At 35.8% G+C, this 27,603-nt stretch overlaps 1 protein-coding gene across 2 annotated transcripts; it reads left to right on the forward strand.

Moving 5' to 3' along the window:
* The first annotated feature begins 1,084 nt into the window (after positions 1-1,084).
* Positions 1,085-21,099, forward strand: LOC114372164. 2 transcript variants are annotated; one of them, XR_003658165.1, is made up of 14 exons: positions 1,085-1,560; positions 1,628-1,799; positions 2,190-2,407; positions 4,023-4,083; positions 4,363-4,435; positions 4,560-4,637; positions 6,335-6,492; positions 12,581-12,749; positions 16,559-17,024; positions 17,125-17,526; positions 17,843-18,046; positions 19,481-19,614; positions 20,380-20,680; positions 20,795-21,099. XR_003658165.1 is itself a non-coding variant. In XM_028329599.1 (13 exons), the coding sequence occupies exons 1-13, from the start codon at positions 1,219-1,221 to the stop codon at positions 20,564-20,566; spliced, it is 2,664 nt and encodes an 887-aa protein (XP_028185400.1). In that variant the 5' UTR covers positions 1,085-1,218; the 3' UTR covers positions 20,567-21,099. The 2 variants fall into 2 exon arrangements, 1 of the variants encoding a protein (XP_028185400.1); XM_028329599.1 differs by having other exon boundaries at positions 20,380-21,099.
* The last annotated feature ends 6,504 nt before the right edge of the window (positions 21,100-27,603 follow it).

A 27,603-nucleotide genomic window follows, 5' to 3' on the forward strand; every position in this document is an offset into this window, starting at 1 on the left:
CCTAATACGGAAAGATTAATTAAGTAGTTTAACTAGGCAAAATTGTTTATGATTTAGACTTAGTGCAGTAAAAAAAGTTTTTTTTCCTAAGGTGACCTTTGTTAGTTAACAACATTATTCTTTAAACCCTTCATCTTTATAATTTCTTGCATCCTAATTTTTTTACCTCCATTTCTTTTATTCTTTAAACCCTAATTTACATCTTATATTTATTATGTCTTAAATCCTTTAAATATATTTTATCTTCTTCCATTTGTTATCCATAAGAAATAATTGAATTGCATGGCATAAAAAAGGAAGTAGCTTCTTGCACTTTTTTAATCCTTCAGAAAGGCTAATCTAAATTGTGATTATACATTTTATTAGGATTAGGCGCACGAAACCTACATATATTGAGGTGCAAGAAACAACTTATCATTATAAATTTGTAGATAGGGTGTTTAGAGGAAGTTTGAGTCGACTTTGATCAAATTTATGACTCAACTCAATTAGAATTGATCGGTTTGATTTGTTTTGATTTTTACCGTTTTTTTTAACCCAGCCCATATGTAAACAATTTTTTTTTCACAGACCAACCAATTATTTATTTAAATTTGATCTTTTTTTTAGAATTATTATTTTATATCATAATTTATTCAAATATCTAATTCAATTAAAACAATATTATAATAACAAAATTGATTCATTTAATACTATCAACATAATATTATAAAATAGACTAATTCAAATTAAAATAAAATATTTTTCAATAAAATTTATTATAATAATCTAAATCATAACTATTCTCTAAAAATTAATTTATTACAATAAACTTTATTATAAACAGATTTGTTACAACTAGACTTACTGAAACAAATAAATAAAATATGATCCATTAATAATATAAATATAATTAAAAAATAAAACAAATAATAATACATATGAAAATAATATCTAATATTAACCATCAAATCAAATAACTTTACAAATTTTAATTCTTTTAATTTAATTTTGATGGGATCTATAAATTAATCCAATTCTTAACTTTACTACATAAATGATCCTGTTCTTGTTTAGATCGATTTATATCTTCATTATTAGTTTTTGTTTATATTTTTCAATTCGCGGTCTGCCTTATCATCGGTGTATCACACGCCACCCTGGTGCGTCACTCAGTGGACACTGTCACTGAGTCACTCCCTCGAATTGAAGCCATTACACAAACTCATACATGCATTCATGTCCTCACTCATCTTACCTTACACTTACACTTACGGTTACGCCCGCTTCCCCTTCAAACTGAACCGGTTCTCTCCCCGAGCCGTGACGGTTCGCGCCGCGGTTTCAGCTCCGGACAAGCGAGGCAGAAAGAAGAAGCAGTCGAAGGATGACGAAAGTGCGGTCGAGAACGGCCTCCGGTTCAGTTTCATGGAGGAGCTCATGGACCGAGCCAGGAACCGCGACTCAAACGGCGTCTCGGAAGTCATGTACGACATGATCGCCGCGGGACTCAGCCCCGGTCCTCGGTCGTTTCATGGCTTGGTGGTGTCGCACGCCCTCAACGGCGACGAAGAAGCCGCGGTATGTTAATTCATTGCCCCACGACGACGCCGTCTCAATTTAACTGATTATTGTCTTTGTTACGCAGATGGAATCGTTGAGAAGAGAGTTGGCCGCAGGTCTTCGACCGGTTCACGAGACGTTCTTGGCACTGATAAGGTTATTCGGGTCTAAAGGTCGCGCCACTAGAGGTCTAGAAATACTTGCAGCTATGGAAAAGCTAAATTATGATATTCGCCAAGCTTGGCTTATTCTCATTGGTATGTTCCTTTGGATAAACTTCTTTGTAAACAGTTATAGGAGAAAGAAAATAAGAAAGTAAAATGAATCGAGTTGGCTATAATCACCTTATGCATCTCAGCTTTTTGAGAAGTTAGTTTCTATATAAGGGCCTCTTTCGGTGAGCTTCTTTAGAAACATTTCTAATAGAAGAAAAAAATGAAATGAGTTTCTCCATAAACTAAAATTAGTTCTCCTCCATTAACTAATTTGTAGAAGCTCTCTCACATAATTTAGTGTACAAGTTTATTTTAACTTATAGGAGGAACTCAATTCATATTGCCTTCTTGTTTTATCGTATAGCAGATTACTTATTGTTAATTTGTTTTGGTGTCTCCTTTATGGTGTGTTGTAATTGTGGTGTTGTGTAGAGGAACTTGTTCGTAACATGCATTTAGAAGATGCCAACGAAGTGTTCTTGAAGGGTGCCAAGGGTGGGCTTAAAGCTACTGATGAGGTTTATGATCTTCTGATCCAGGAAGACTGCAAAGTGGGGGACCATTCTAATGCGTTAGACATTGCCTATGAGATGGAGGCGGCTGGCCGGATGGCAACCACGTTTCATTTCAATTGCCTCCTCAGTGTGCAGGTTACCTTCCTCAATCTGGTTTTTGTGGTCAAAATGTTGTGTTCTTGGGGTCAGTTTGGTGTTGCTGAAAAAATAGGTGTGGAAACATTTAGGTGACTTTTGGATAGTCTTTTGTTTTCATTGTCAGATGATATGTTTTCAATTAGAATAATTATAAATCCCCCTAGTTCCCTTGTATGGTAAGTATTAAAAACGTTTTATATTTTCTTAGACATTTTATGTATTTAATTTTTTCATTTAACACTTTCTTTATAAAATAGGAGGAGGATTTTTAGGAAGATATAGCATTTTTCTTTCGATTATAATTTTGTAGATGCCATGTTTTTTAATTTTTTCCCATATCCATGAATTTTGCAAGGGAAATTGTGTTGTGAAAGCAAGATTAGGTGGTTCTTTTTATAACTATTAGTGGTTGGTTTTGTATCACCTTAAAAATAGGGGTGAAAATATTTAGAGTTCTGTATTTCTTAAAAAAAATAATCTTTCATACATATCTCATTCCTTATTTTTTTTCTCTGTACATCAAATCAAACCGATTATTGGTGCTAATTTAGTGACTTCTATCCTGTGGCAATGATTCATATATTGTGGCAATTAAGTGACTCCTATCTTTGGCAATGATTCATAAGGATAAATTCCCTTATGAAAACACTAATCAAATCCTTGCTTCCTGTTTTTTCATTCTCTTTGTGACTAGAAAAGATGTGAAGGTAACTAATATGGATTATGATACAATAATACTTTAGGTCCGTTTCATTTGCTAAAAAGCATGGTACTGGACAACACAAATACAATTGTCCCATGTTTGATCTATAAAAAGATCATGGGACAAACAAATCAAATGAAGGACAAAACAAAAACTTAATTTTTTTGTTACCATGGGACAACTTTTTGTCCCAAATACAAAATACTCATAAGACAAAAATACCCAATTTTATTTCATTTAATGTGCGACCTCCATTAATGCGGCTGTTGCCGTCACGCCACCAATGTTGTAACCACCATGATCATTGTTGCCACTACCACTATTACCATCACCACTATTGTTGTCGTTGGCACCACTATCACTGTAACCATCACCGTTGCCACTATTCCCACCACTGCGGTTGCGGTCGCATTGCGGTGAGCCTGAAAACCTTTATATTGCGAGAAAATGCATCTGATGTGGCTGCAATTGCGGTCATGATGTGATTGCAGAGTGTCAAAATACCTTGACATTGCGGTTGCGGACTGCAATTTAAAACCATGATTGTTGTCATCATTGTCGTTGGCACAAACTTCGCCACCGTTACCACCATTTTTTATAATTAATATTATTAAAAAGGGTTTTGCAGTAAATTTCACATTATTTTGCTTTGATTGTGTTGTCCATTGTCTCACAAACAATCTACAGGATAAAAAAAATGTTCTGTAACTTAAGTATTTATTATGTGCTATACCTTGGTACATATCAAAAGGACCCTCAGTTTTACAGGTTTCAGGCAAACAATGCTGAGTTGTTGTTTTTTTAAAACTTATCAAATTTCAATTAGCTTTGTTAAAGCAAATTATGAGCTTGTGTGATCTTCTTCTGTTTGCATTATGTTTTCTTAATATTATCTTACAAATTCATTAGGCTACCTGCGGAATACCTGAAATAGCTTTTGCAACATTTGAGAACATGGAATATGGAGAAGGTTTGCCCTCCACATCTGCTTTCTCTTCCTCTTTCTTCTTTTTCTGATGCTTATATTTGTTTACTTATAAAGATTTCATTTACCATTTTAAGGGAATCTCGTTTCTTTTTCTTATACTCTTACTGGGTTCACAATTATGTTTCAATTCTTATGGTATCTTTCTTCTTTTTTGTTTCTGTGTGTGGTGGAGGTGGGATGCTCTTTTCTAAATTGTTAAATTCTCTTTCTTCATTATTAATTCTATGCAAGGTAAATTATCTTTAATTTGTTACATAACAGATTACATGAAGCCTGATACAGAGACATACAATTGGGTTATTCAAGCTTATACTAGAGCTGAATCTTATGACAGGTTAGACATTTAAATAGCTGTGAAACCTCCCATTGGAATTCTTAAATTGATTATTTCATGGATTGAGTTAAATTTGCTATTAGGTGATGTGATTGTATTAAACTTGTTTGTGTGTGGCTTATAGAGTACAAGATGTTGCTGAGTTACTTGGCATGATGGTTGAGGATCACAAACGTATACAGCCAAATGCGAAGACCCATGCGTAAGACACGTATTAATTTTCTTTTACAAACCTGACTAACATGTTGGATGTAAAATTGTTTGAACTTAGGTTTAAATACCTTTTTAGTCCTTGCAATTTAGTGTTTTTTTTTCTTTTTCATTCTTACAAAATTGTTTTTTTGTTTTTAGTCCTTGCAAATTATGTTTGTTTTGTTTTTAGTCCTTAAAACACTTTAGATAAAGCTTTGAACAGTAAAAAATGTTTTCTAAAGCGCTATAAGGACGAAAAATGAAACAAGCATAATTTGCAAGGATTAAGAAAAAAAAATTTGCAAGGACGAAAAACAAAAGAATGCTAAATTGTAAGGACTAAAAAGATATTTAAGTCTTGAATTTATTAGTATATAATTTAGCCTTTGGTTTTTAATTGTGCCGAATGACATCGTGTGATCCATGTAGCCGAACTCACCTAGTGGGATAAGGCTTTGTTGTTGTTGTTGTTATTTTAAAAAATAGTAACAGTTATAATTATAACAATAATAAGTAATCTTAACAGTAATAAACAGAAATTTGAAGCAAGTCCTGTGACAAAGCAATAGATTGCAAAGAAGCTTTAGTGAGTCTGTATGTGTATAAAAAGAAGAAACATTATGAAAGAGTGGGGGGGGGGGGGGGGGATGAAGAGATTCCTCCCAAACCAAAGGAAGGCAGCAGTGAGGCTAAACATTGCTACAAAGCCGTCTGCATATCGGTTGTGAAATTCCCTTAAAACAACAATGAGGGAGCTTCCTAGAGAAAATATAAAACTGAATCTATAGCATAACAATTATATGGGCTGAGTCCCCTTGAAAACATGGGCATTGCTCTCCAATTAAATACACCTGAGAAGCACAACAACTTGACGCTGCTAATCTGCTACTAAATCACAGAACCCTTTATTAGACAGAAAAACCAGGAGTTTAAATTCAGATGATCAGAACTCAGAAGTCCTCTGGAATCCTGGTTTAATATATAGGTTTTAGTGATACTGCCTACAGCAAGGAAATTACATTGCACCAACGACTAATAACATGTATGTGTATGCATTATACTCTGTAGGCTCACATTCCAATGCTCCGTTTACAGAGAAGCAAAAAATCGTACTCCCTCCATAGTCCATTCCAAAATAGTCCTTTAAGGTAATGGAACACTGATTAAGAAATATTCAATTGGCACAAATTTAGGCAAAATACAATTAGTTTTTCAACTACTCTTGTCATAAATATCCTATTACCACCAACTTATTTTTATGGCTGATGTCTCTTTTTAATGCAAGTATTAATATATCTTCTTAATCATATCTAGGGGTATTGTTGGAAAAAAATAGCTTAAAAAGGCTAAAAAGACTAAAAAGACTATTATTTTGGAATAGAGGGAGTAGCTTTCATATGAACGTGGGTTTCAGACCTGTTAATCAGAAAAATAAACATGCTATAAGTAGTCTACAGTCAACTATATGTTGACTTTTTAGTGCTTCTATGCTATTCTTTAACTTGAAGTTTTCCTTCTATTTTCTGAAGGATCCTTAGATTATCAGGTAAACTGAATAATGACCTGTAATTTTTTGGGACCAGATAGGTAGGTACTCATTAAGCTGTTTTATTTAAATTAAAATTGATTTCGTATTGGTTAAGGATCTTGTAATATATGACTATGAAGTGTCATCTTGATCTAATTTGTCCCATATTGTCTCTTCAGGCTGTTGGTGGAGTGTTTTACCAAGTACTGTGTGGTACGAGAAGCTATTAGGCATTTCCGTGCTCTTAAAAACTTTGAAGGGGGTATAGAAGTTCTACATAATGAAGGGAACCATGGAGATCCACTTTCTTTGTACCTTCGGGCATTATGTCGGGAAGGTATGCTTATAGTGGCTATGTATTTTTAGTTTTCTTATTCTTAAAGATGTTGTCTTTATTAATAAAGAATTTAAAATTTCATTTAATCAACCTTAAGGGGTTGGTTGAGTGAAGCAACACATGGTGTGCATGTGTTGCATTTCACTAGTCATAATTTTGAACCTGCACTTATCTCCATGGAGTGAAGTGTAAATCTTCCATAAGTATTCTTTGAACTCAAAAGCTTTCCCTACGTTGGATTGGGGCACCATCTCCTTAACCTAAAAATTTTGTACCCCCTAAAAAAATGTCATCCCATCTTCTGGGTGAAATGTAAGGAGATCTGAGGCATGTATCCTACAGTTGTACTAAAATTTCAGCTCAAAGAAGAATTTTAGGATATTAGAGTATAGGAGCAGAATTACTCCTTTTCTGTCTTTTAACTATTGATAGTTATGTTGAATGAGTTAGTTACTCAACTAACCTTAGGATCGCTGACAGTGTTTAGTTGACAGTTACTATTGTTAGTTGTAACAACCTTTAGCTCTAGTATAAATACGAGAGATGTGTTACTTTTAGTTGAGTTAGTTAATATCAAAAACTCCATTTCTGAGTTTAAGCTTTTTCTCTCATTTCAATTCTGAAATCCTTTTATGGTATCATAGAGCTTGTTCGATCCTTGTGTTGTTAACAATGTCTTCCGCAAATAATTTTCAACCTCCTCCTTCTCCTCCACTGCCAAGTTCTTCAGCTCCAGTGGCGGATTCTTCTATTCCGGTGACTATGGCTTCAACACTGGCGATGGCAGTTCCTCAACTGTTTCCAGCGACGGCGGTTCAGTAACCGTTTCTAACGGTGACTCAGCCTTTTCTGACGACGACAGAGTTTCCAACGATGACTCCAGTGTTTGCAACACCGTTTCAGTCGATCCCTACTCCAACAGCGGCAATTACTCCGACGGCAGCGATTCCAGAAGCCTCAACGTCTTTGTCTTCGCAGCCTTACTCTTTCTCACATGCGATCTCGGCAAAACTTACAAACTTGAACTAATTGCTGTGGTGTCTGCAAGTTGAAACTGTATTGAAAGGTCATCGTCTTCATCACTTTCTGGTAAATCCTACTATTCCTCCGCGTTTCAGAACCCTAGCAGATCACGATCTTGGAATCTCTTCTCCGGAGTACCTTGCTTGGGAATCACAGGATCAGTTGCTGCTGTCCTGTCTTCAAGCAACAATCTCTCCTGAGGACTTCCTAGGCTTCTTGGATGTCGCACCTCGTGGCATTTGTGGGATAGGCTACATTCTCACTTTCATTTTTTAATTCGTGCAAAAACTTGTAAACTGAGAACTGAGCTTCGTAGTATGCAGTTGCAAAATAAGTCTATATCTGAGTACTTGCTACAAATTCAGACTATTGTTTATTCACTTGGTTCAATTGGAGTCACAATTTCTCCTGATGAGCGACTTGATGTTATTCTTGAGGGGCTACCCAGGGATTATGAGTCCACTATGCCACTAATCTGCAGTAAGTTTGAACCACTTTCCATTGATGAGGTTGCGATGTTACTGCTAGGTCATGAAGCTAGGCTTAATAGGTTTCAGAAACTTGACTCCCAAATCAGTGTTAACTTGACTCAAGGGGCTTCTACTAACTCTGCTGTTAATTTCTCCCAAGGAGCTTCAACTTCTAACAGTTCTGCCTATGTCCAACCAGTTCAAGTGCTACAAAATTTGCCAAGTTCCTCCAGTGGTAGCTCAAGCACTCAAACTGTTAATGCTCAAGCTCACCTCACTCAAGGGAATTATAATAATTCCAATGTTTCGAACAATGGAAGCAATGCAAACAATGGTAACAGATTTTTTAATTCTGGTAGAGGTGGACGTGGCTATGGAGGTTGCAATGGAGGGAGAAGCAATGCCAGTAGAGGAGATGGCTGTGGTGATGGTAGGTTTGCAAATGTTCAGTGCCAAGTTTGTCACAAATTTGGTCATGAGGCTTCATTTTGCTACCATCGCTATGAAGTTTTTATTATGTTGCTACACAGCCCATGGTTTATGAAAACACAAACCACGTCTTCAGTTCAGCAACCTTCCACTCAGCAAGCTGTAACACAACAACTTCCCTCTGCTCAGCAATACATGCCTATCATGTCCTTTTCCTTACTACTGTCCTCAAATGCCATATGTGCATGATACTGGAGTTCAAGCAACTCTTCCTCCTCAAGCCCCTCCTCAAGCTAACCTTGCTACTGCTGGTTCAGCTCCTTCAAACAGTTGGTATCCAGATTCTGGTGCCTCCCATCATGTCACTAATGTTTCTCAAAACAGTCAGCTGTTGACACCATTTGAAGGTCCAGATCAAATAACCATTGGTAATGGGCAGGGTATTGATATTAATTCCACAAGTCTAACCTTATTTCCATCTCCTTTAAACCCTAAGTTTTCTCTCATTCTTAATAATTTTCTCTTTGTTCCTTCAATTACTAAAAATCTGATTAGTGTGAGTCAGTTTTGTAAGGACAATTTGGTCTATTTTGAGTTTCACCCTACCTTCTGTTTGGTGAGATCACAGGTTTCTAAAGAAGTTCTTCTCAAGGGCTTGGTGGGACAAGATGGTCTCTACCAATTTCCTGACTTGCTTCAACTTCCCAAGTCAAAGTCTTACACTACTGTTTACTCAAGTTCTAGTTCTGATTCTGTAAATAGTACTCAGAATAATACTTCTGTTGGCACTTCTGCCACTTGTAAACCTTTTTCTGCTGCCACTTGGCATGCTAGACTAGGACACCCTAGTGTTGATGTCTTGAGACATGTATCCCAAATCTGTAAAATTTCAACAATCAATAAGAATATCTCAGATTTCTTTTCCCATTTCTGTCTTGGCAAGTCACATAGACTGCCTTCTCCTTCCCTATCTGCCTATTCTAGTCCTTTTGAACTTGTTTTCACTGACCTGTGGGGCCCTGCACCATTTTTATCGAGTACTGGTACCAAGTATTATGTTTCTTTTGTTGATGCTAATACCAGATTTACCTGGATTTATCTACTTAACAACAAGTCATAAACTCTGGATGTGTTTAAGCAGTTTAAGGCTATGGTGAATACTCAGTTTAACTTTCCTATTGAAGCTGTGAAATCTGACTGGGGTGGTGAATTCAGACCCTTTACCAAGTTTCTGAGTGATTTGGGCATTCAGCACAGATTAATATGCCCTCATACCCATCACCAAAATGGGGTGATAGAAAGAAAACACAGGCACATAGTTGATATGGGGTTGGCACTGTTATCTCAGGCTGCTATGCCTCTTCATTATTGGGGTCAGGCCTTTCTAACTGCAGTATACTAGATCAACAGACTTCCATCTACATCCATCCAAAATGAGGTTCCTTTTCAGCAATTGTTTCACAAAACACCAGATTATTCTTTTCTCAGAATATTTGGGTGTGTTTGTTTCCCTCTTCTAAGACCCTGCAACATCCATAAACATCAATACACATCACAAGAATGTGTTTTCTTGGGCTACTCTTACTCACACAAAGGTTACAAATGTCTAGCATCTGATGGCAGAATTTACATCTCAAAGGATGTACTGTGTAATGAGTCAAAATTTCCCTATCCTACCCTATTTTCTTCAAAGCCTAACCCTATTATTGCTGACCAATCAAATCCAACTCCTCTCACAGTTTTACCAACTATCCCTGCTTCTTCTGTTGTTTCTCAACCTTATCCCTATCCACTGCTTCTATACAACAGCAGCAATCTTCTTATCATCCCACACCTGAACCTAGCCTTTCTTCTCCTACCACAACTGCTTCTGTTTCACAGCTGCATTCCCCTACACCTACACTCCCTCTGATCCTGTTATCCCCACTTCTCAAAACTTACCACCTGACCCTCCCTCCCCAATTCCTGAACCTTTACAGCCTGCTTCCCCACCTCAACCCTCCTTATCTAGACCAGAAAATACTCATCCCATGTGTACAAGGGCCAAGTCTGGAATAGTAAAACCCAGACTTAACCCTACACTGCTGTTGACTCATGCTGAACCCAAATCTGTTAAAACTGACATCTCAAATCCCACATGGTTTGCAGCCATGCAGTCTGAATATGATGCTTTAATAGAAATGGAACTTGGACTTTGGTTGAGCTTCCTTCTGACAAGATAGCTATTGGATGTAAGTGGGTCTTTCGGTTAAAACAAAATCCAGACGGTTCTGTCAACAAATACAAGGCATGCCTGGTTGCCAAGGGTTTTCATCAGAGGCTTGGTCATGATTATAATGAAAACTTTTCTCCCGTGATAAAACCTGTCACTGTAAGGATTATTCTTACTCTTGCTATCTCCAATAAATGGCCCCTTCAACAGCTGGATGTCAACAATGCCTTCCTCAATGTTGTGCTGGAAGAGGAAGTGTACATGCAACAACCCTCTAGTTTTGAAAATTCTAACAAACAGCTGGTTTGTAGACTGAATAAGGCAATCTATGGGCTTAAGCAAGCACCTAGAGCATGGTATGATAAACTTAAACACACTTTGCTGCAGTTTCAGTTTGTTCCCAGCAAGTGTGATCCTTCTCTATTTGTCTATTCTAAGGCAGGTTCTATGGTTTACATCCTCATCTATGTGGATGATATTATAATCACAGGGAGTGACTCTAAACTCATTAGAACACTGGTTTCTCAGTTAAATAGTGTTTCTTCTTTAAAAGATCTTGGGGATTTGGATTACTTCCTAGGGATTGAAGTACTCATCAGGCTGATGGCTCTCTTACTCTCACTCAATCCAAGTATCTCAGGGATCTACTAGCCAAAACAAATATGGATGAAGCTAATCTCATTGCACCTCCCATGGTTGGAGGGTGCAAACTATCCAAGTCAGGTTCAGAAAGGTTCTCAGATCCTACTCTTTATAGATCAGTGGTTGGTGCACTTCAGTATGCCACTATCACAAGACCAGAAATCAGTTTTTCTGTAAATAAAGTATGTCTGTTTATGTCCAATCCTTCAGAGCAGCATTGGCAGGCTGTTAAGAGGATTCTGCGATATTTGAATGGTTCCATTACCCTGGGATTAAGGCTACAGGCTTCTAAATCATCCAGTTTTTCTGTTCAAGCATACTGTGATACTGACTGGGCTTCAGACCCAGATGACAGAAGGTCAACCTCAGGAGTAGCTGTTTGCTTAGGCCCAAAACTGGTGTCCTGGTGGTCTAAGAAGCAGAAGGTTGTGACTAGATCAAGTACTGAGGCAGAGTATAGAAGCCTGGCTCTTGCCTATGCTGAAGTAACTTGGATTCAGACTTTGCTGTCTGAATTACATGTGAGACACTCTACTCCAGTGGTGTTCTGTGATAATAAGAGCACAGTTTCCTTGGCTCATAATCCTGTTCTGCACTCCAGAACCAAGCACATGGAACTGAACTTATTTTTTGTACGAGAAAAAGTCATGGAGAAAAGCCTTCAAGTGATTCATGTTCCTGCCATTGATCAATATGCAGATATTCTCACCAAATCTCTCTCCCCTTCCAACTTCACTATCTTTAGGGACAGGCTCAGAGTTGTTGACAAACACTTTGTCAACCCCTCGTGAGCTTGCCGGGGGGTATTAGATTATAGGAGCAGAATTACTCCTTTTCTGTCTTTTAACTATTGATAGTTATGTTAACTGAGTTAGTTTCTCAACTAACCTTAGGTTAGTTGACAGTGGTTAGTTGACAATTACTATTGTTAGTTGTAACAACCTTTAGCTCTAGTATAAATACTAGAGATGTAACTACTTTCAGTTGAGTTAGTTAATATCAAAAACTCCATTTCTGAGTTTAAGCTTTTTCTCTCTTTTCGATTCTGAAATCCTTTTATAGGAGAGTAGTTGATGGGTAACCCGCCTTGCCATTATATGTAGAAGATCTGGTTCCACAATACATAATCATTTTTTTAAAATTTATTTTTCTTATATTTTGTTGCCCCTGTTGAGACCAAGAACTTTGTTACTAAAGATAACCATCATGGTATTGCCTTCTCTCTGGAGTTCAATTTATAGTTCATAAAATCTTATGACCAAAATTCTCTTGGAATGCTTTGCCTCAACCTAGTTGTCATTTTTAAATTCAGGAAGAATTGTTGAAATGCTTGAAGCTTTAGAAGCTATGGCCAAAGATAACCAGCCAATCCCCTCACGGGCAATGATCTTGAGCAGAAAATACCGGACATTAGTGAGCTCATGGATTGAACCATTACAAGAGGAGGCTGAAATTGGCTATGAGATTGATTATATTTCTAGGTATTGTTTCTATTTCAGCAATAGTTGCATTTTTTATTTTATTTTGTTGTTGTTATTATTATTATTATTTTTTTTATGTTTGCATATATGATTGTTATTGTGATTTTAGGGACTGCTAGGGAGAAAAACAATAGGAGAGGAAGAATAATTCTTGTATATTATTCAGGAATAAAAGATTTACATATATAGGCAAGGCTGCCAATTACATAATAATAAATGCAGAAAGGAAAGTAAATAAAAAGGGATCAGATCAAATTAGAGAGATTTGATTCTGACCCAAAATAATAATCTAATCAGATCAAATCGGAATAATCTGATCTTGATCCTAATTATTCAATCTTCTAGAAAATTAATTCCAAAAATAAACATCCATCTGTCTAATTAATTCTTAATATAGACATATAGCTGTCAACACCCCCCCTCAAGTTGGTGCATAGATGTCCAACATGTCCAACTTGCTTACAAGAAACTCAAAGTTGGGCCTAAACAATCCTTTTGTAAGAATGTCAGCAACTTGCTGTGAAGAAGGAATAAAAGGCATGCAAATTTGGCCGGCATCCACCTTTTCCTTTATGAAATGTCTATCAATTTCAACATGCTTGGTTTGGTCATGTTGAACAGGGTTCTGGGAGATATTGATTGCAGCCTTGTTATCACAATACAATTTCATTGGAAGAGTCATAGGAAGCTGCAATTCTTCTAGAATCCTTTTAAGCTATAAAATCTCACAAACACCTTGGACCATTGCCCTGTACTCAGCCTTGGCACTGCTCCTGGCCACAACATCTTGTTTTTTGTTCCTCCAAGTAACCAAGTTTCCCCAAACAAATGTGCAGTAACCGGATGTTGATTTCTGATCAGTAATAGATCCTGCCCAGTCTGCATCTGTGAATAAACCATCTTTTTCCATTTGGTGTAGGGTCCCGACAAGGTCCCCAAACGTCACTATGAATTAAGGTGAATGAACTAGATTGTTTATAATCCTTAGGGGAATAAGAAGAACAATGATGTTTTGCAAATTGACAAATTTCACAAGAAAACAAATTTGGATTTTTATTTTTAAAGAGGTCAGGAAATAAATGCTTCAAATACAAAAAATTGGGGTGACCTAGCCGATAATGCCATAGCATTATTTCTTCATCTTCATGAATCAGAATTGAATTGAGACAATTTTTTTGGAGTTTCTCCTTAGGACCAGACTCATCTTCAAAGAGATAGAGACCATCAACCTCTTTAGAACTGCCAATCATCCTCCCTGAACTCAACTCCTGAAATTTACATGTAAAGGAATAAAAAATAGCCAAACAATTTAAGTCCTGTGTTAATTTACTTATAGACAAAAAATTACATGATAAATTTGGAACATGAAGGACATTGTGAAGGGTTAAAGTTTTAGATATAGGAATAGAACCAACACCGGCTATAGTAGAAAAGGTACCATCAGCTATTTTGACCTTTTTGTGACCTGCACAAGGACTATATGTGGAAAACAATTTTGAACAGTTTGTCATATGGTCAGAGGCTCCAGAATCGATGATCCATGGAGCTTTGGAATCAGGTTTGGAACTAAGGAGAGCAGCAGAGAAAGAGATACCTTTTTGAGCCAAAGAAGAGGATGGAGTCACTGACATTTTTGTGGTAAAGAGTTTATACAAGTGCTCTAGTTATTCCTTAGTGAACGGAGATGACTCGGAGTTGCCTTTCTACTCCACATTTTCAGCATTTGAGGTTTGGAAAGCCTGACCCCCTCCAGTTGGTTTCTTTTTGGAGTTGGGTGGTTTTCCATGGAGTTTCCAGCAGGTTTCCTTAGTGTGCCATGGTCTTCTACAATGATCACACCAAGGTCGCTTCTTTTTTCTCCTTCTGGTTCGTGTCCCCTTGCAACCAGGGCTGAACTTTCAGCTTCTTGCATCCTTGTACCATCAGAGTTTCGCAGCATGATTTCCTCCTGGATTCCTCCCTCCTAACTTCAAAGAACACTTCTCGCATTGACGGCAGTGATTTTCTGCCCAAAATTCTACCACGCACCTCATTCAATTCTTGATTTAAGCCTGCTAAAAACATGTAAACTCTATCATTCTCTTCTCTCTTCTTGAACCTAGTTGCATCATTGGGATTTTCCCAATCATCCTCATAGTATTGGTCCAGCTCCTGCCAGAGAGTAACCATGAGATTGTAAAAGGTTGTGACATCCTTGTCTCCTTGTTTGGACTGCCACAACTGAGTCTTAAGTTCATAAATCTGAGAAGAGTTTTCTAGATCAGAATAACAATCACGGACGGCCTCCAACACATCTTTCGCAGTTGGGAGGAATAAGTATGACTTCCCAATGGAAGAGTCCATTAAGTTGATCAGCCATGCGATGATTAGTGAATTTTCTGACTTCCATCTTGGGAGAGAGGGGTCGGTCACTCCTGGTTGAGAGGTGTCTCCTGTCAGGTAGCCCAACTTTCCCTTGCCATCAAGGGCCAATTTCACAGATTGAGCCCATTCAACATAATTTTTACCATTCAGCTTTTGAATCACAAGCTGTAAATTGGTACCTATGGACAGAGAATCAGATATGATAGGGGATGATACAGTTTCATTACCACCAGAATTCGTAGAAGTGGTGGAGGAATTTTCTCCAGTCGCAGCATTTTTTTCCATGGCGGGATACCACAAGATCAGAGCCGAAGCTCTGATACCATGTGATTTTAGGGACTGCTGGGGAGAAAAACAATAGGAAAGGAAGAATAATTCTTGTATATTATTCAGGAATAAAAGATTTACATATATAGGCAAGGCTGCCAATTACATAATAATAAATGCAGAAAAGAAAGTAAATAAAAAGGGATCAGATCAAATCAAAGAGATTTGATTCTGATCCAAAATAATAATCTAATCAGATCAAATCGGAATAATCTGATCTTGATCCTAATTATTCAATCTTCTAGAAAATTAATTCCAAAAATAAACATCCAGCTGTCTAATTATTTCTTAATATAGACATACAGTTGTCAACAGTTATCTATTCTCGGCTAGGGAGAATTGAAATTATTATAATGATTTGACTTGTCTTTTATTTATTTATTTCAATTGGCTTTTCTTTTCAATTGTGTTTATGCTGTACAAGAGCAGTGTGCATACCAAATGCATGTTATTTTACCTCTTGATCATAAATTGTGTTTCTATAGTTTGTGTTTGTGTGCATCCTAGTTTGCATACCAGGGGCAACTTAAATATTTTGAAAATACCAGTAGTAGCCAATATTGGCGAAATATGCAAATCAAAATCTAAGCAGCGGTCCTAAGAATCTCCTGTAAGTTTTCTAGTTAGAAAAGTTTCTTACTTTTTCTTTTTGGTTTTCTTTCTTATTTAATATCTAGTATATATTAGTTGATGACCTTTCTTAGAATGTGGGTTTGAGCCTAATTCAACCCCCAAAAGCTAGCTCTGGAGTGAGGGTTATCTCCCATTTATAACTCTATTTTGGTCTTATCTTTAGCCGATGTGGGACTTGTGTTTTTCTCAACACACTCCCTCACACCCAACACTTTTGGGCTTGGTGCATGGATAACTTGGTAGATGACCTGTTTAATGGATCTAGGATAGGCTCTGATACCATCTTAGAATGTAGGTTTGGACTTAACTTAACCCCAAAAACTAGCTTTGGGGTGAGGGTTGTCTCCCACTTATATACTCTATTTTGGCCTTATCTTTAGCCGATGTGGGACTTGAGTTTTTCTTAACAACCTTAATGAACTCATGCTTATTATTGTGTATTGATTTATTTTTGTTGATGTGTTGATTGCTATTAATTGAAACAGATATATTGATGAGGGTGGCCTAACTGGGGAGCGTAAGCGGTGGGTGCCTCGAAGAGGTAAAACACCTCTAGATCCTGATGCTCATGGATTTATTTATTCAAACCCAATGGAGACATCCTTCAAGCAAAGATGCATGGAGGAGTTGAAGTTGCACAATAAAAAGCTTCTGAAGACCTTGCAGAATGAAGGACTTGCAGCTTTAGGGGATGATGTATCTGAATTTGATTATATTAGAGTGCAGGAAAGGCTAAAAAAGCTCATGAAGGGGCCTGAACAGAATGTTTTAAAGCCTAAGGCTGCTAGTAAAATGCTCGTGTCTGAACTGAAGGAAGAACTAGATGCACAAGGCTTGCCTATTGATGGAACTAGAAATGTTCTTTACCAGCGTGTACAGAAAGCAAGGAGAATAAATCGATCTCGTGGTAGGCCCCTTTGGGTTCCTCCCGTGGAAGAGGAGGAAGAAGAGGTTGATTTCTTCATTTGTTTCATCTAAATACCTTTTTCTTTTCTCTCCATCTGGATCTTTAATATATAATGCCTAAACTTAAATGTGATTCATATTCCAGGTGGACGAAGAGCTGGATGCATTAATTTCACGTATAAAGCTGGAGGAAGGAAATACAGAGTTCTGGAAACGTCGCTTTTTAGGAGAAGGCTTAAATGGTGATCAAGAAATGCCAACGGATGCAGTTCAATCAGATGTCCCTGAAGTTTTGGATGATGTTGATGCTATTGAAGATGCTGCAAAAGAGGTTGAAGATGATGAAGCAGATGATGAGGAGGAGGAAGCAGAGCAGGCAGAAGAGGAAGTAGAACCAGCAGAGAACCAAGATGTAAACAGGATAAAGGAGAAAGAAGTTGAAGCTAAAAGGCCTCTTCAAATGATTGGAGTCCAGTTGTTGAAAGATATTGATCAACCTACTGCTACATCAAAAAAGTTTAAAAGATCTCGCAGAGTGCAGGTTGAGGTACGATAGATGATTCCTTGGTATTCTTCTTTTCCTTTGTAAATTTGGGTGGGATAGTGAGATTCAGCAACTTGTTTGGTCAGTCAGGCAAGTTTTTTTGTACAAAAGATCGTAAAATGTTGGGATGTGTCAACAAATATGATAAAACTAATATAGGAGCCTGAGATTTTGAGTGAGAGTGATTCATGAGAAACTGAGAGCCATGTCTGGACCATAAATTGTGTTCACTGTTAACATTACATTCTTTCAACCTTTGTTGCAGTTTTTACATTCTGAACATTCTGTTCTTTGAGAATCTAATATTGTTTGCTTGCAGGATGATGATGATGATGATTGGCTTCCGCTGAACCTATTTGAGGCATTTAAGGAAATGAGGAAACGGAAAATTTTTGATGTGTCAGACATGTATACATTAGCAGATGCTTGGGGATGGACATGGGAGAGAGAACTCAAGAACAAACCTCCTCGTAGATGGTCACAGGAAAGGGAAGTTGAGTTGGCAATCAAAGTTATGCACAAGGTAAATAGCTAAACCTTAACTGTTTTTTCCTTTTAACTGCAAACTTGCTTCTTGTTGAAATGGTTTTAAATGATCAAATTCCTCTGTTTCTTGTAGACAGAGAACATGACTACTGCCTCTTCACATGTACAAAATGAAAACTATACTTTTTCACACTCCACTTTTAAGTAAACTTAGATCCAAAAGGATATTGAATGACATTAAATTTTGTATTTTGATTTTGATAGTGTTAATTATCTTGTATTCTTGATTGATTTGCTCATATATTAAGACATCTATTTTCATACAGGTTTCAAACATCAGTGTATTTGATGCCACTATAAAAAATTTATTCCTCAGTGTTTTTTAGTGTTTATTAATTTTGATGCTGGAACTTTTAGCAAAAATGTTTTTATGCCTTTGGATTAGTAATTTAATTTGGCATCAGTTAGTTCTACTTGAGCGTGTTTTGGTTTTCTAAGTAGCAGATAGACAAATAAATTGGAGTGCTTTATTTTATTATATTTTATGCTTTTATTGGGCAACTGCCTTTTTTTATACCCATATTTGGGGGGATATTGTATCCCCTGTTTTAGTATCTTCTCTCCTTTCTACTGGTAATGGTCAGTCTCCAGAAGCTCCAATAGTTTGGGTGAAGTTGCTTAATCTGTAAATTATTTTAGTTCCATTTCTGAGTTTATTCATTCACTTGAGGTGAAGACTGAAGATCATAAAACCAAGGGAATTTCTATGAAATATATTGTGAGAAAGATTCATTGGAGCACTTCTTCCATTTATGTTCTGAATACTAGCATATCTAGGATATCACTTTACATTTTTTTATCTCTTAAATGTAAGGGATACTCTTGAGATTATGTCTTCCGGTTGTCAATTGTGAAAATAATTTACTGGAACATACTGGTTGGCAATCTTTTTGGTGACAAGTTTTTTTTTTTACTTGGTTCAACTTTTACAGGGATACATGGATATGTTGCTCTTGTTTTCTTAAGCTATTGATTCATTCCTCCCTTCAATGGGACATTAAACATTATTGGCATGTCACAAATGAACTTATAAATACTCTGAATAGTGATATTTATTTTTGTTTTGCATCAAAGAAGAAAGAAAAGGACTACATTGATGTCTAGTTGTCTACCTATCCGCTTGTACATTCCTGTTCAGGCATAGTGTAATATTTCATTCAATTTGGAAATTTGGCTTATATATTACAATGGAGTAGAGATATATTCATCATCCTTGTAAATATTTCTGAAACTTCCTCTAATTTTGTTTAAAGTTAGAAGCTCCCTCTGATTTTTGAAGCCAGCACATTCAATAAATATTTTTTAGCAAATAGCAATACTATTTTGGTCTTTTTGGATGTATTTAACCTAACAACATTCTTCTGTAATATGCATGTCTTTGCTGAATGAGATTCTGGGCTGTATGGTACAGGTCATAGAGTTGGGAGGGAGACCAACTATAGGAGATTGTGCCATGATATTGCGTGCAGCTATAAGGGCACCTCTACCTTCAGCTTTCTTGACAATTTTGCAAACAACTCATGCTCTTGGTTTTAAGTTTGGGAGGTAACTATTTTCTTCATATAAAAAGACTTTCTAGTGTGGGTTTCCCAACCCAGTCAACAAAAATCTAGACATTTTATGTGCTTGACCAGGGGTAAAGAAAGTTAAACCAACTGAGATTTCGGAGGAAAGAATTACCCTCCTAAATTTGGCACCTGAAACTGTCATATCTGTAGTACATAAAGCATAACATTCTTCAAAATCATATGAATTTACTGTTCCTCTCTAATTTGTAGAAGTTCACTATTTTACATTGGGTCCTGACAATGGATGCACGAAGGACACTTTTTAAGAAATGAAAAATAGAAAGTGTTTAATGATGCATTTGTCAACTTAAAAAGCTTTACTTTTCATTACTATTTTCCAATTTTGAATTCTTAACAAGTGCCTTAAGGTACTCCTTAACTCTATCTTCTTACATTTCAAGAAACTCTCTTTTGCAATTTGTGGCTTAATTTAGTCATTATGGTTCCTTTGGAGCTAAAGCATAATGGACCACATAGTTCCACCTTGGAATGAATAAGTGAAAAAATTGTGTATTACTGCTTTTTTTAAAATTGAGATGCAGTATTTAACTTCTGTACGCTATTTTTTTTAATTCCTATGGTTGAAGGCATAACTGTTCGACTGGGTTGGATTAGATTATGCAGCAGTTTATTCACTATGATTAAGAGCTGCAAAATGAAGGCAACCTTTTGTTTTCTGCCATCCCATATCTGTTGCTTTTCAGCTTATTGTTTCCCTGTTTTCCCCCATGCCATGTTGCAGTCCTCTTTATGATGAGACCATCTCTCTCTGCGTTGATCTTGGGGAACTAGATGCAGCTGTTGCTGTAGTTGCAGATTTGGAAACCACAGGGATCTCAGTTTCAGACCACACTTTAGATAGGGTGATTTCTGCCAAACAGAGGATTGACAATACCTCCAATGGTGTCATTAGGGATGCAGGATTGTAAAACTATACCTTCATGCTGTAATGGTTGTAATGTTTCGGACTGGTATAGCTAGCGGTTGATGTTTAATGAATCACCACCATTGCACATATGTGCAAATTTTGTGCTGAGCCAAATGTATGTATTTACAGTATCAAGCCTTGAAAATTTACTTAAATTGGTAGCACTTCTTCTCCTCTCCCGAGTTTTTCGGTTCTCTTTGACTCCGCCACAATCTATTGTTTTGATCAGGGTGTTTTGAAAATGAAGCAATGGAAGGTTCCTACTGTTGCAACGACGATGCTTATTCATTCCACCAACACGAAATGATGCTGTGGAAAATTTAACGTCACCAACAACCAATTACTCGGGTTTCACGGTGGATAATAATGTGATTGGGTTGTCAAGACCCGGTCCACTTTATTTGTTGATTCTCCCTTCCTTTCAGCAACAAAACTTCATTGGTTGATTAGTACTAGTAGATTTCATGTAAAATATTTAAGGAATTTAATAACATTTATTGAAGAAACTAATGACAGCATTATAGGACTTCGTTAGGTTTAATTACATTTTTTATTCTTAATTTTTTATTTTTGGTATTAAATTTGGTTCATTTTATCCCAATTTTTAAGAAATTTGGGAATTTTATCTAATATGTTAATTTGCTCCTAACATAATTATATTTTTTACCCCGAATTATTATTGACAAATTTTACCACAACTTTTGTGCTTATCAATGGATAAATTGATGGATAAAATTTTCAAGTTTATTAAAAGTTGAGGATAAAATGAATCAAATTAATTTATTGGATAAAAAAATTGCCAAAATTAAAAAAGTTGACGAAAAAGTATAATTAAGTGCTGTAGTTATTACTTATTAGTTAGGTACGTGAAATAGCATTGAAGGTAGACATTTTGTTTTACTAGGAGTTCTAGTTGACAATGGAAATTACACCTGCTGCCTTGCAAATGCAACGCCCAAACAAGGTAAATGAGATGAAGTAATTTTAGTTGATCCTTCCTCGAATATTCCGATAGATTGTAGATTGAAAATTGAGTTGGCTAATTTCCGTAAGAACTCATATGTAACATTCTTTATTAAAATAACATCCCATACGGTAAAGAATATAAAATTTCAAAATTATATTGGTAGAAAAATATCTCATGTATAATAAATAAAGTCAAATAAATAAGTCTTTACATAAATAAAAATATTACTCTTAAATATGAACATCTAAAAATAACTCACTAAAAATATAACTTAATCAACCACATTTGGTATATTATTTTGAATATTAACAAAGTTAAAAATGTATTTAAAGGTAACTAAGTCTTATCCTCAATTCTAACATCTTCTTCCTCGTGGTCCAAAAATAACATTTTTAACAAGATGATAATTTCAGTGAATAAAACAAACTTAAAGTGTTTATAAATAATATTATTTTCAATTGACACAGTAATCCAAAAAATAAACCATAACATCTGCGATAAATTGAAAACAAGATTATATATATATACAAATACTCCAATAAAAATAAGATTAAAACAATCACAATTTATGACATTCTGAATAAATAAAATATTTAAATAAACAACAACACCTCAATGCATTCAAATAAATATAACATATCTAACTTGGTGATTCTCATAATCGCAATCATTAGACTCAATTTTTTGATTCTTGAAATCAGTATGGATCTTAAATTTTTTAAAGAATTTATGAGCTCATATTTTATAGAATGATGTCTTAGTGTTTTTCCCATCATAGATAAAGGTATTTGAAATCTTTTTCTCATCCCACATGGAGTTATCTATAATAATTTCATCATTATCCCAAATAAAAATATCTATCATATAATTCAAAATTATCAATTTATGATATAAACAATACACTATTCAAAATATACTTAAATAAACATACAAATATACAAATACCAATACAATCACTCAAACACAAGACACACACACAATATCATAAAGTAACATTAATTTACATAATGAGTATATATTACTCGTACTCTAACTTTTCCCTTACTAGTGTCATGTATTCTAACTTACTGTTATTATATTACAAAATTTAGGCCAATAGCATCCAAATTCTTGTCCTTTACTAGCACCATGATTTTTAAAGGCAAGACTCCAATATAGGTCATCATAATAGGGGGGTCCCTTTAGCAATTGAAAGGAATTGATACTACTCGGGTTCTCTTTTGTATTTTTAAACACCCGTGCCGCATATCTGTATTTTCCAAGGTTTCAATTTGTACACAAAAACAAGAAGAAGCAAGTATCATCACCACAAATTAAATGTCGGCATAGCATGCCTTGGTTAATTTAATTGTTAGTAGATTGCACCTAAGGATTTTTTTTTATGAACTTTAGTAGTACACTTACAATTTGGTCGATCCAATTTATTTATATCAAGAATATAAAACACTTTCTTTAAAAACTATACCATGAAAGTTTTAAAAAGATAAATATTTTGCTCAATTCTTGAATCTTTAATTTGAGTTTTTCATTATCTTTTTTTTCTATCAATTGTTTCAACAAGATTTCTTCAGTTTTTTCATTCTTCTCAATCCTTGAGCAACCCACTAATGTAAAAAAAATTATTTATTTATATGATTTTAAGAAAAATAACGATTTATTCTTATATATAAATGTTATACACAATTTAAAATTATATATTTTAAGATTTGTTTCACCAACTTTTTTTTATCTCTTATTTTTACTATATTTACTTATTATTATCTTTAATCAATCTAATATATTATTATACATACTAATATATTTTTTTAAATAACAATTTAATATATTAAAACGATTTAATCTATCTTTTCCTTTATTTATTAGAAGATATATTTAGATAATTTTCATCTAAATAATTATTAAATTATTTTTGGAATGTTACATCATCCATGTTGAAAATCAAGTAATTAAGTGTTGATAAATATGCTGACAGCAGTAGACTCTATAGATCATTTAGAAGCATCTTTGATGGATTGATGCTTTCACTAATTCTGTGACTTTAAAATAGCCTTACACGGCCTCAGAACTCGAAAGCTTAGAGAAGTACAAAAAATGTTGGTTCTCTACTTCTCTCCAATAAAAGAAATATGCTTCTAGTCATGTCTACACTGCAAGGTGTTGAGGTAATTTTGGGAATTTTTTTGGTGGTAATTATCATGGTAAATCTGATAAGGACAGAGATCATGGTTCCATGTCTGAAAAATTTGGCCACAAAACCTGGTATTGCTATATTAGGTCTCTAATCATTAGAACTATTATGGCTTAATCATCTAACTCAACACCCTCCCTCAACAATACTTTTGTGTTGGTCGCATGAGTTACTCTGACTCTGTGTTTACCAAACATCACACATCACCACCAACAAAAATCTTATCCCTCTAGAACCTATGTAGGTTTGGTCCAATCAGCTATGCTGACCTGTTCAATTTTGTGCAATTTTGTTCATTCTGTTTTTCTACAGATTAAAGAAGATTGTAATGTGGATTTATATTCATTAGTAAAGAAACAATGTTGAAGTGTTGGCTCGTAACTAGATCTACGTGCGTTATCCATCATTACTTTGATCTTCATATTCTTCTTTCTCAGAATTCACAACAAACTGGTGCAGTGAGCGCAGAACGAAAAAATATGGCATCTGTGAACTATGAGGTTGAAAAATTCACAAGCCAAAATGATTTTGGCTTATGGCGATTGAAGATGAGAGCATTATTTGTTCATCAGGGTCTTGAAGAAGCTTTGCAAGGTGAAACCGCTCTTAATGCAAAGTTGGAGGAAAGGGATAAGAAGATCTTGATGGATAAGGCTCACAATGCAATCATCTTGAGTCTTGGAGACAAGTTACCAAGACAGGTCTCGAAGGAGAAGATAACAGTTGGAATTTGGTCGAAATTGCAAATCTCTGGTAAATCATCTTTATCTTAAACAAGCCTTATATTCATTCAAGATGCAAGAAGATAGAACTATGGAATCTCAATTAGATGTCTTCAATAAACTGATTCTTGATCTAGAAATTATAGATGTGACTATTGATGACTAAGATCAGACCCTATTACTATTGTGTGCTTTACCAAAGTCTTTCTCTCATTTTAAAGAAATTCTCTTGGATGGGAGAGAATTTTTGTCCCTGGTAGAGGTTCAATTAGCCCTAAACTCAAAGGAATTGAATGAAAGAAATAAACAAAAGGCTTCTATGAGTGGTGAAGGTTTAATAGTCCGAGGGAAACGAACCAAGAAATATCACATTAAGAAAAGAAGAAATCAAAGCCGCATTCTGGAAATAGTGGAAATGTGCCTAATATAACATGTTACCACTGCAAAAAGGAAGGGCACACTCGAAGATTTTGTCTTGAAAGGCAGAATGGTTACAATTCTCATAGATCAAAGGAAGGAGGAAATGCAGCGATAGTCCAAGATGGTTATGAATCTACAGAAGCTTTAATGGTAGGCTCTGGGAAATCTGATGGAGAATGGATTATGGATTCTGGGTGTTCATTCCATATGACACCAAATAAGCCCTGGTTTGAGAAGTTCACTAAGCTACAGGGAGGGTCAGTGTTACTTGGAAACAATAAGCCATGTAAAATTCAAGGTATTGGATCAATCAGATTAAAATTACATGATGGGATTGAAAAGATTATCCAAGATGTGAGATTTGTTCCTGATCTTAAGAGAAATTTAATTTCTCTTGGCGAACTAGATAGAAAAGGTTGTTTGTTTAGAGGTGAAAATGGCACATTGGAGGTTATAAAGGACTCAAGAATTGTAATGAAGGGGTGTGAGGAAACAAGGCTTGTACTCATTGGAAGGAGAGGTAGTAGCTGGGTCAGTAGCTTTAGTTTCGGTAAGAGATATGTTAAGAACTAAGTTGTGGCATAGAAGGTTGGGGCATGTGAGTGAAAAGGGTCTGGTGGAGCGCTGTAAACAAGGTTTGCTATGTGGTGACAAAGTGGAGAAACTGAATTTTTGTGAACATTGTGTTTATGGTAAGGCCTGTAGAGTAAAGTTTGGAGTTGGTCAACAAAGAACTAAAGGCACCTTGCATTTGATACATGCTGATTTATGGGGACCCTCTAGAACTCTATCTCATTCTAGTGCAAGATACTTCCTGACTTGTGTAGATGATTTCTTAGGGAAGTTATGGATTCACATTCTCAAAACTAAAGATGAGGTTTATGAGATTTTCAAGAATTGGAAAACAATGATTGAGAATCAGACTGAAAGGAAAATCAAGAGGTTTCATACAGATAATGGTCTTCAATTCTATTATGATTTTTCAGTGATTATTGTAAGAAGATAGGAATTGCTAGGCATAAATTAGTTGCTAGAACGCCCCAACAAAAAGGCCTAGCAGAAAGGTTCAACGGAACCATACTTGAGAAAGTTAGATGCATGCTCTCGAGTGCAACTATCCCAAAGACCTTTTGGGCAAAAGCTGTGACAACAACTTGTTTCTTTATAAACAAATGTCCATCTACAGCCTTGAACATGAAAACATCATAAGAAGTCTGGTCTGGTCATCCTCTAACCTATGACAGACTTAGAGTGTTTGGTTGTGTTGCCTATGTGCACATAAAGTAAGACAAGTTGGAACTCAGGGCCTTGAAGTGCATGTTTATAGGGTATCCAGAAGGTGTCAAAGGCTATAAGCCATGGTGTCTGGAAGATGGACATAAGACATGCATTATAAGCAGAGATGTGGTTTTCAATGAGTCTGAAATGGCCTACAAAACAACATCAAATACTAACAAGGGACAATTGGATCTAGCTCCAATAAAACCAATGGTTGAGGTGGAGCCTCCTGATACAACTCAAAGTAAACAAGATGACAACATACCCCATGAGGAAGAATGCCTAGAAGGAACTCAACCTGATATTGAAGATGAGACAAATGATTACTTGCTGGCTCGAGATAAGACCAGGAGACAGATCAAACCACCAGAAAAAGTTGGTTATGCTGATCTAATGGCTTTCTCCCTTGTAGTTGCTAGTGAAGTTTAGGATGATGAGCCAAAAAGCTACAAGGTTGCAATGGCAAGTAAGGAAAAGTTGAAATAAGGAAAAGCTATGGATGAGGAAATGAAATTATTCCATGACAACCACACATGGGAGTTAGTGAAGAAACCAGTTGATGCCAAGTTAGTAAGTTGTAAATGGGTCTACAAGATGAAAGAAGGAATTCCAGGAGTTGAACATGGCAAATTTAAGGCAAGGCTAGTTGCTAGAGGCTTCACACAGAGAGAAGGCATTGATTACAATGATGTTTTCTCACCAATTGTAAAGCACAGGTCTATCAGGATACTTCTAGCTATGGTTGCAAAGTTTGATTTGAAGCTAGAACAAATGGATGTGAAGACAACTTTTTTGTATGGAGAGCTGGAAGAGGTTATCTACGTGAGACAACCTGAAGGATATGAAGCAAATGGTAAGGAAGATCATGTCTGTAAGCTGAACAAATCCTTGTATGGTCTGAAACAATCTCCCAAACAATGGAATAAGATATTTGATGATTTCATGTCAAGAATTAAGTTCAACAAAAGTAAGTATGACAACTGTGTTTACTTCAAATTCATCACACCCAATACCTTTGTTTTCTTATTGTTGTATGATGATATCTTGCTAACAAGCAATGATAAGAGTGAGTTAACAAAGGTAAAGGTTGAACTTAAAAGGGAGTTTGAAATGAAAGATTTAGGTGCTGCCAGTAAGATTTTGGGAATTGAAACCAAAAGGGACAAAAACAAGAAGTACTTGTTCCTATCTCAAGAGTCATACTTAAAGAAAGTATTGGACAGGTTTGGAATGTCTAGAGCTAAGAAAGTAACCCTACCTATATCCTAACAATTCAAACTAAGCAATGATCAAGCACCTAGTTCAGAAAGAGACATGGAATTTATGGCTAAAATTCCTTATGCAAATGCAGTAGGCTCTTTGATGTATGCCATGGTGTGTTCTCGACCTGATATAGCATATTCAGTGAGTTTGGTGAGTAGGTTCATGTCAAATTCTGGGAAGGAGCATTGGCAAGCCTTGAA

The sequence above is a fragment of the Glycine soja genome, chromosome 10 (assembly GCF_004193775.1).
Source record: "Glycine soja cultivar W05 chromosome 10, ASM419377v2, whole genome shotgun sequence".
Classification (NCBI taxonomy): Eukaryota; Viridiplantae; Streptophyta; class Magnoliopsida; order Fabales; family Fabaceae; genus Glycine; species Glycine soja.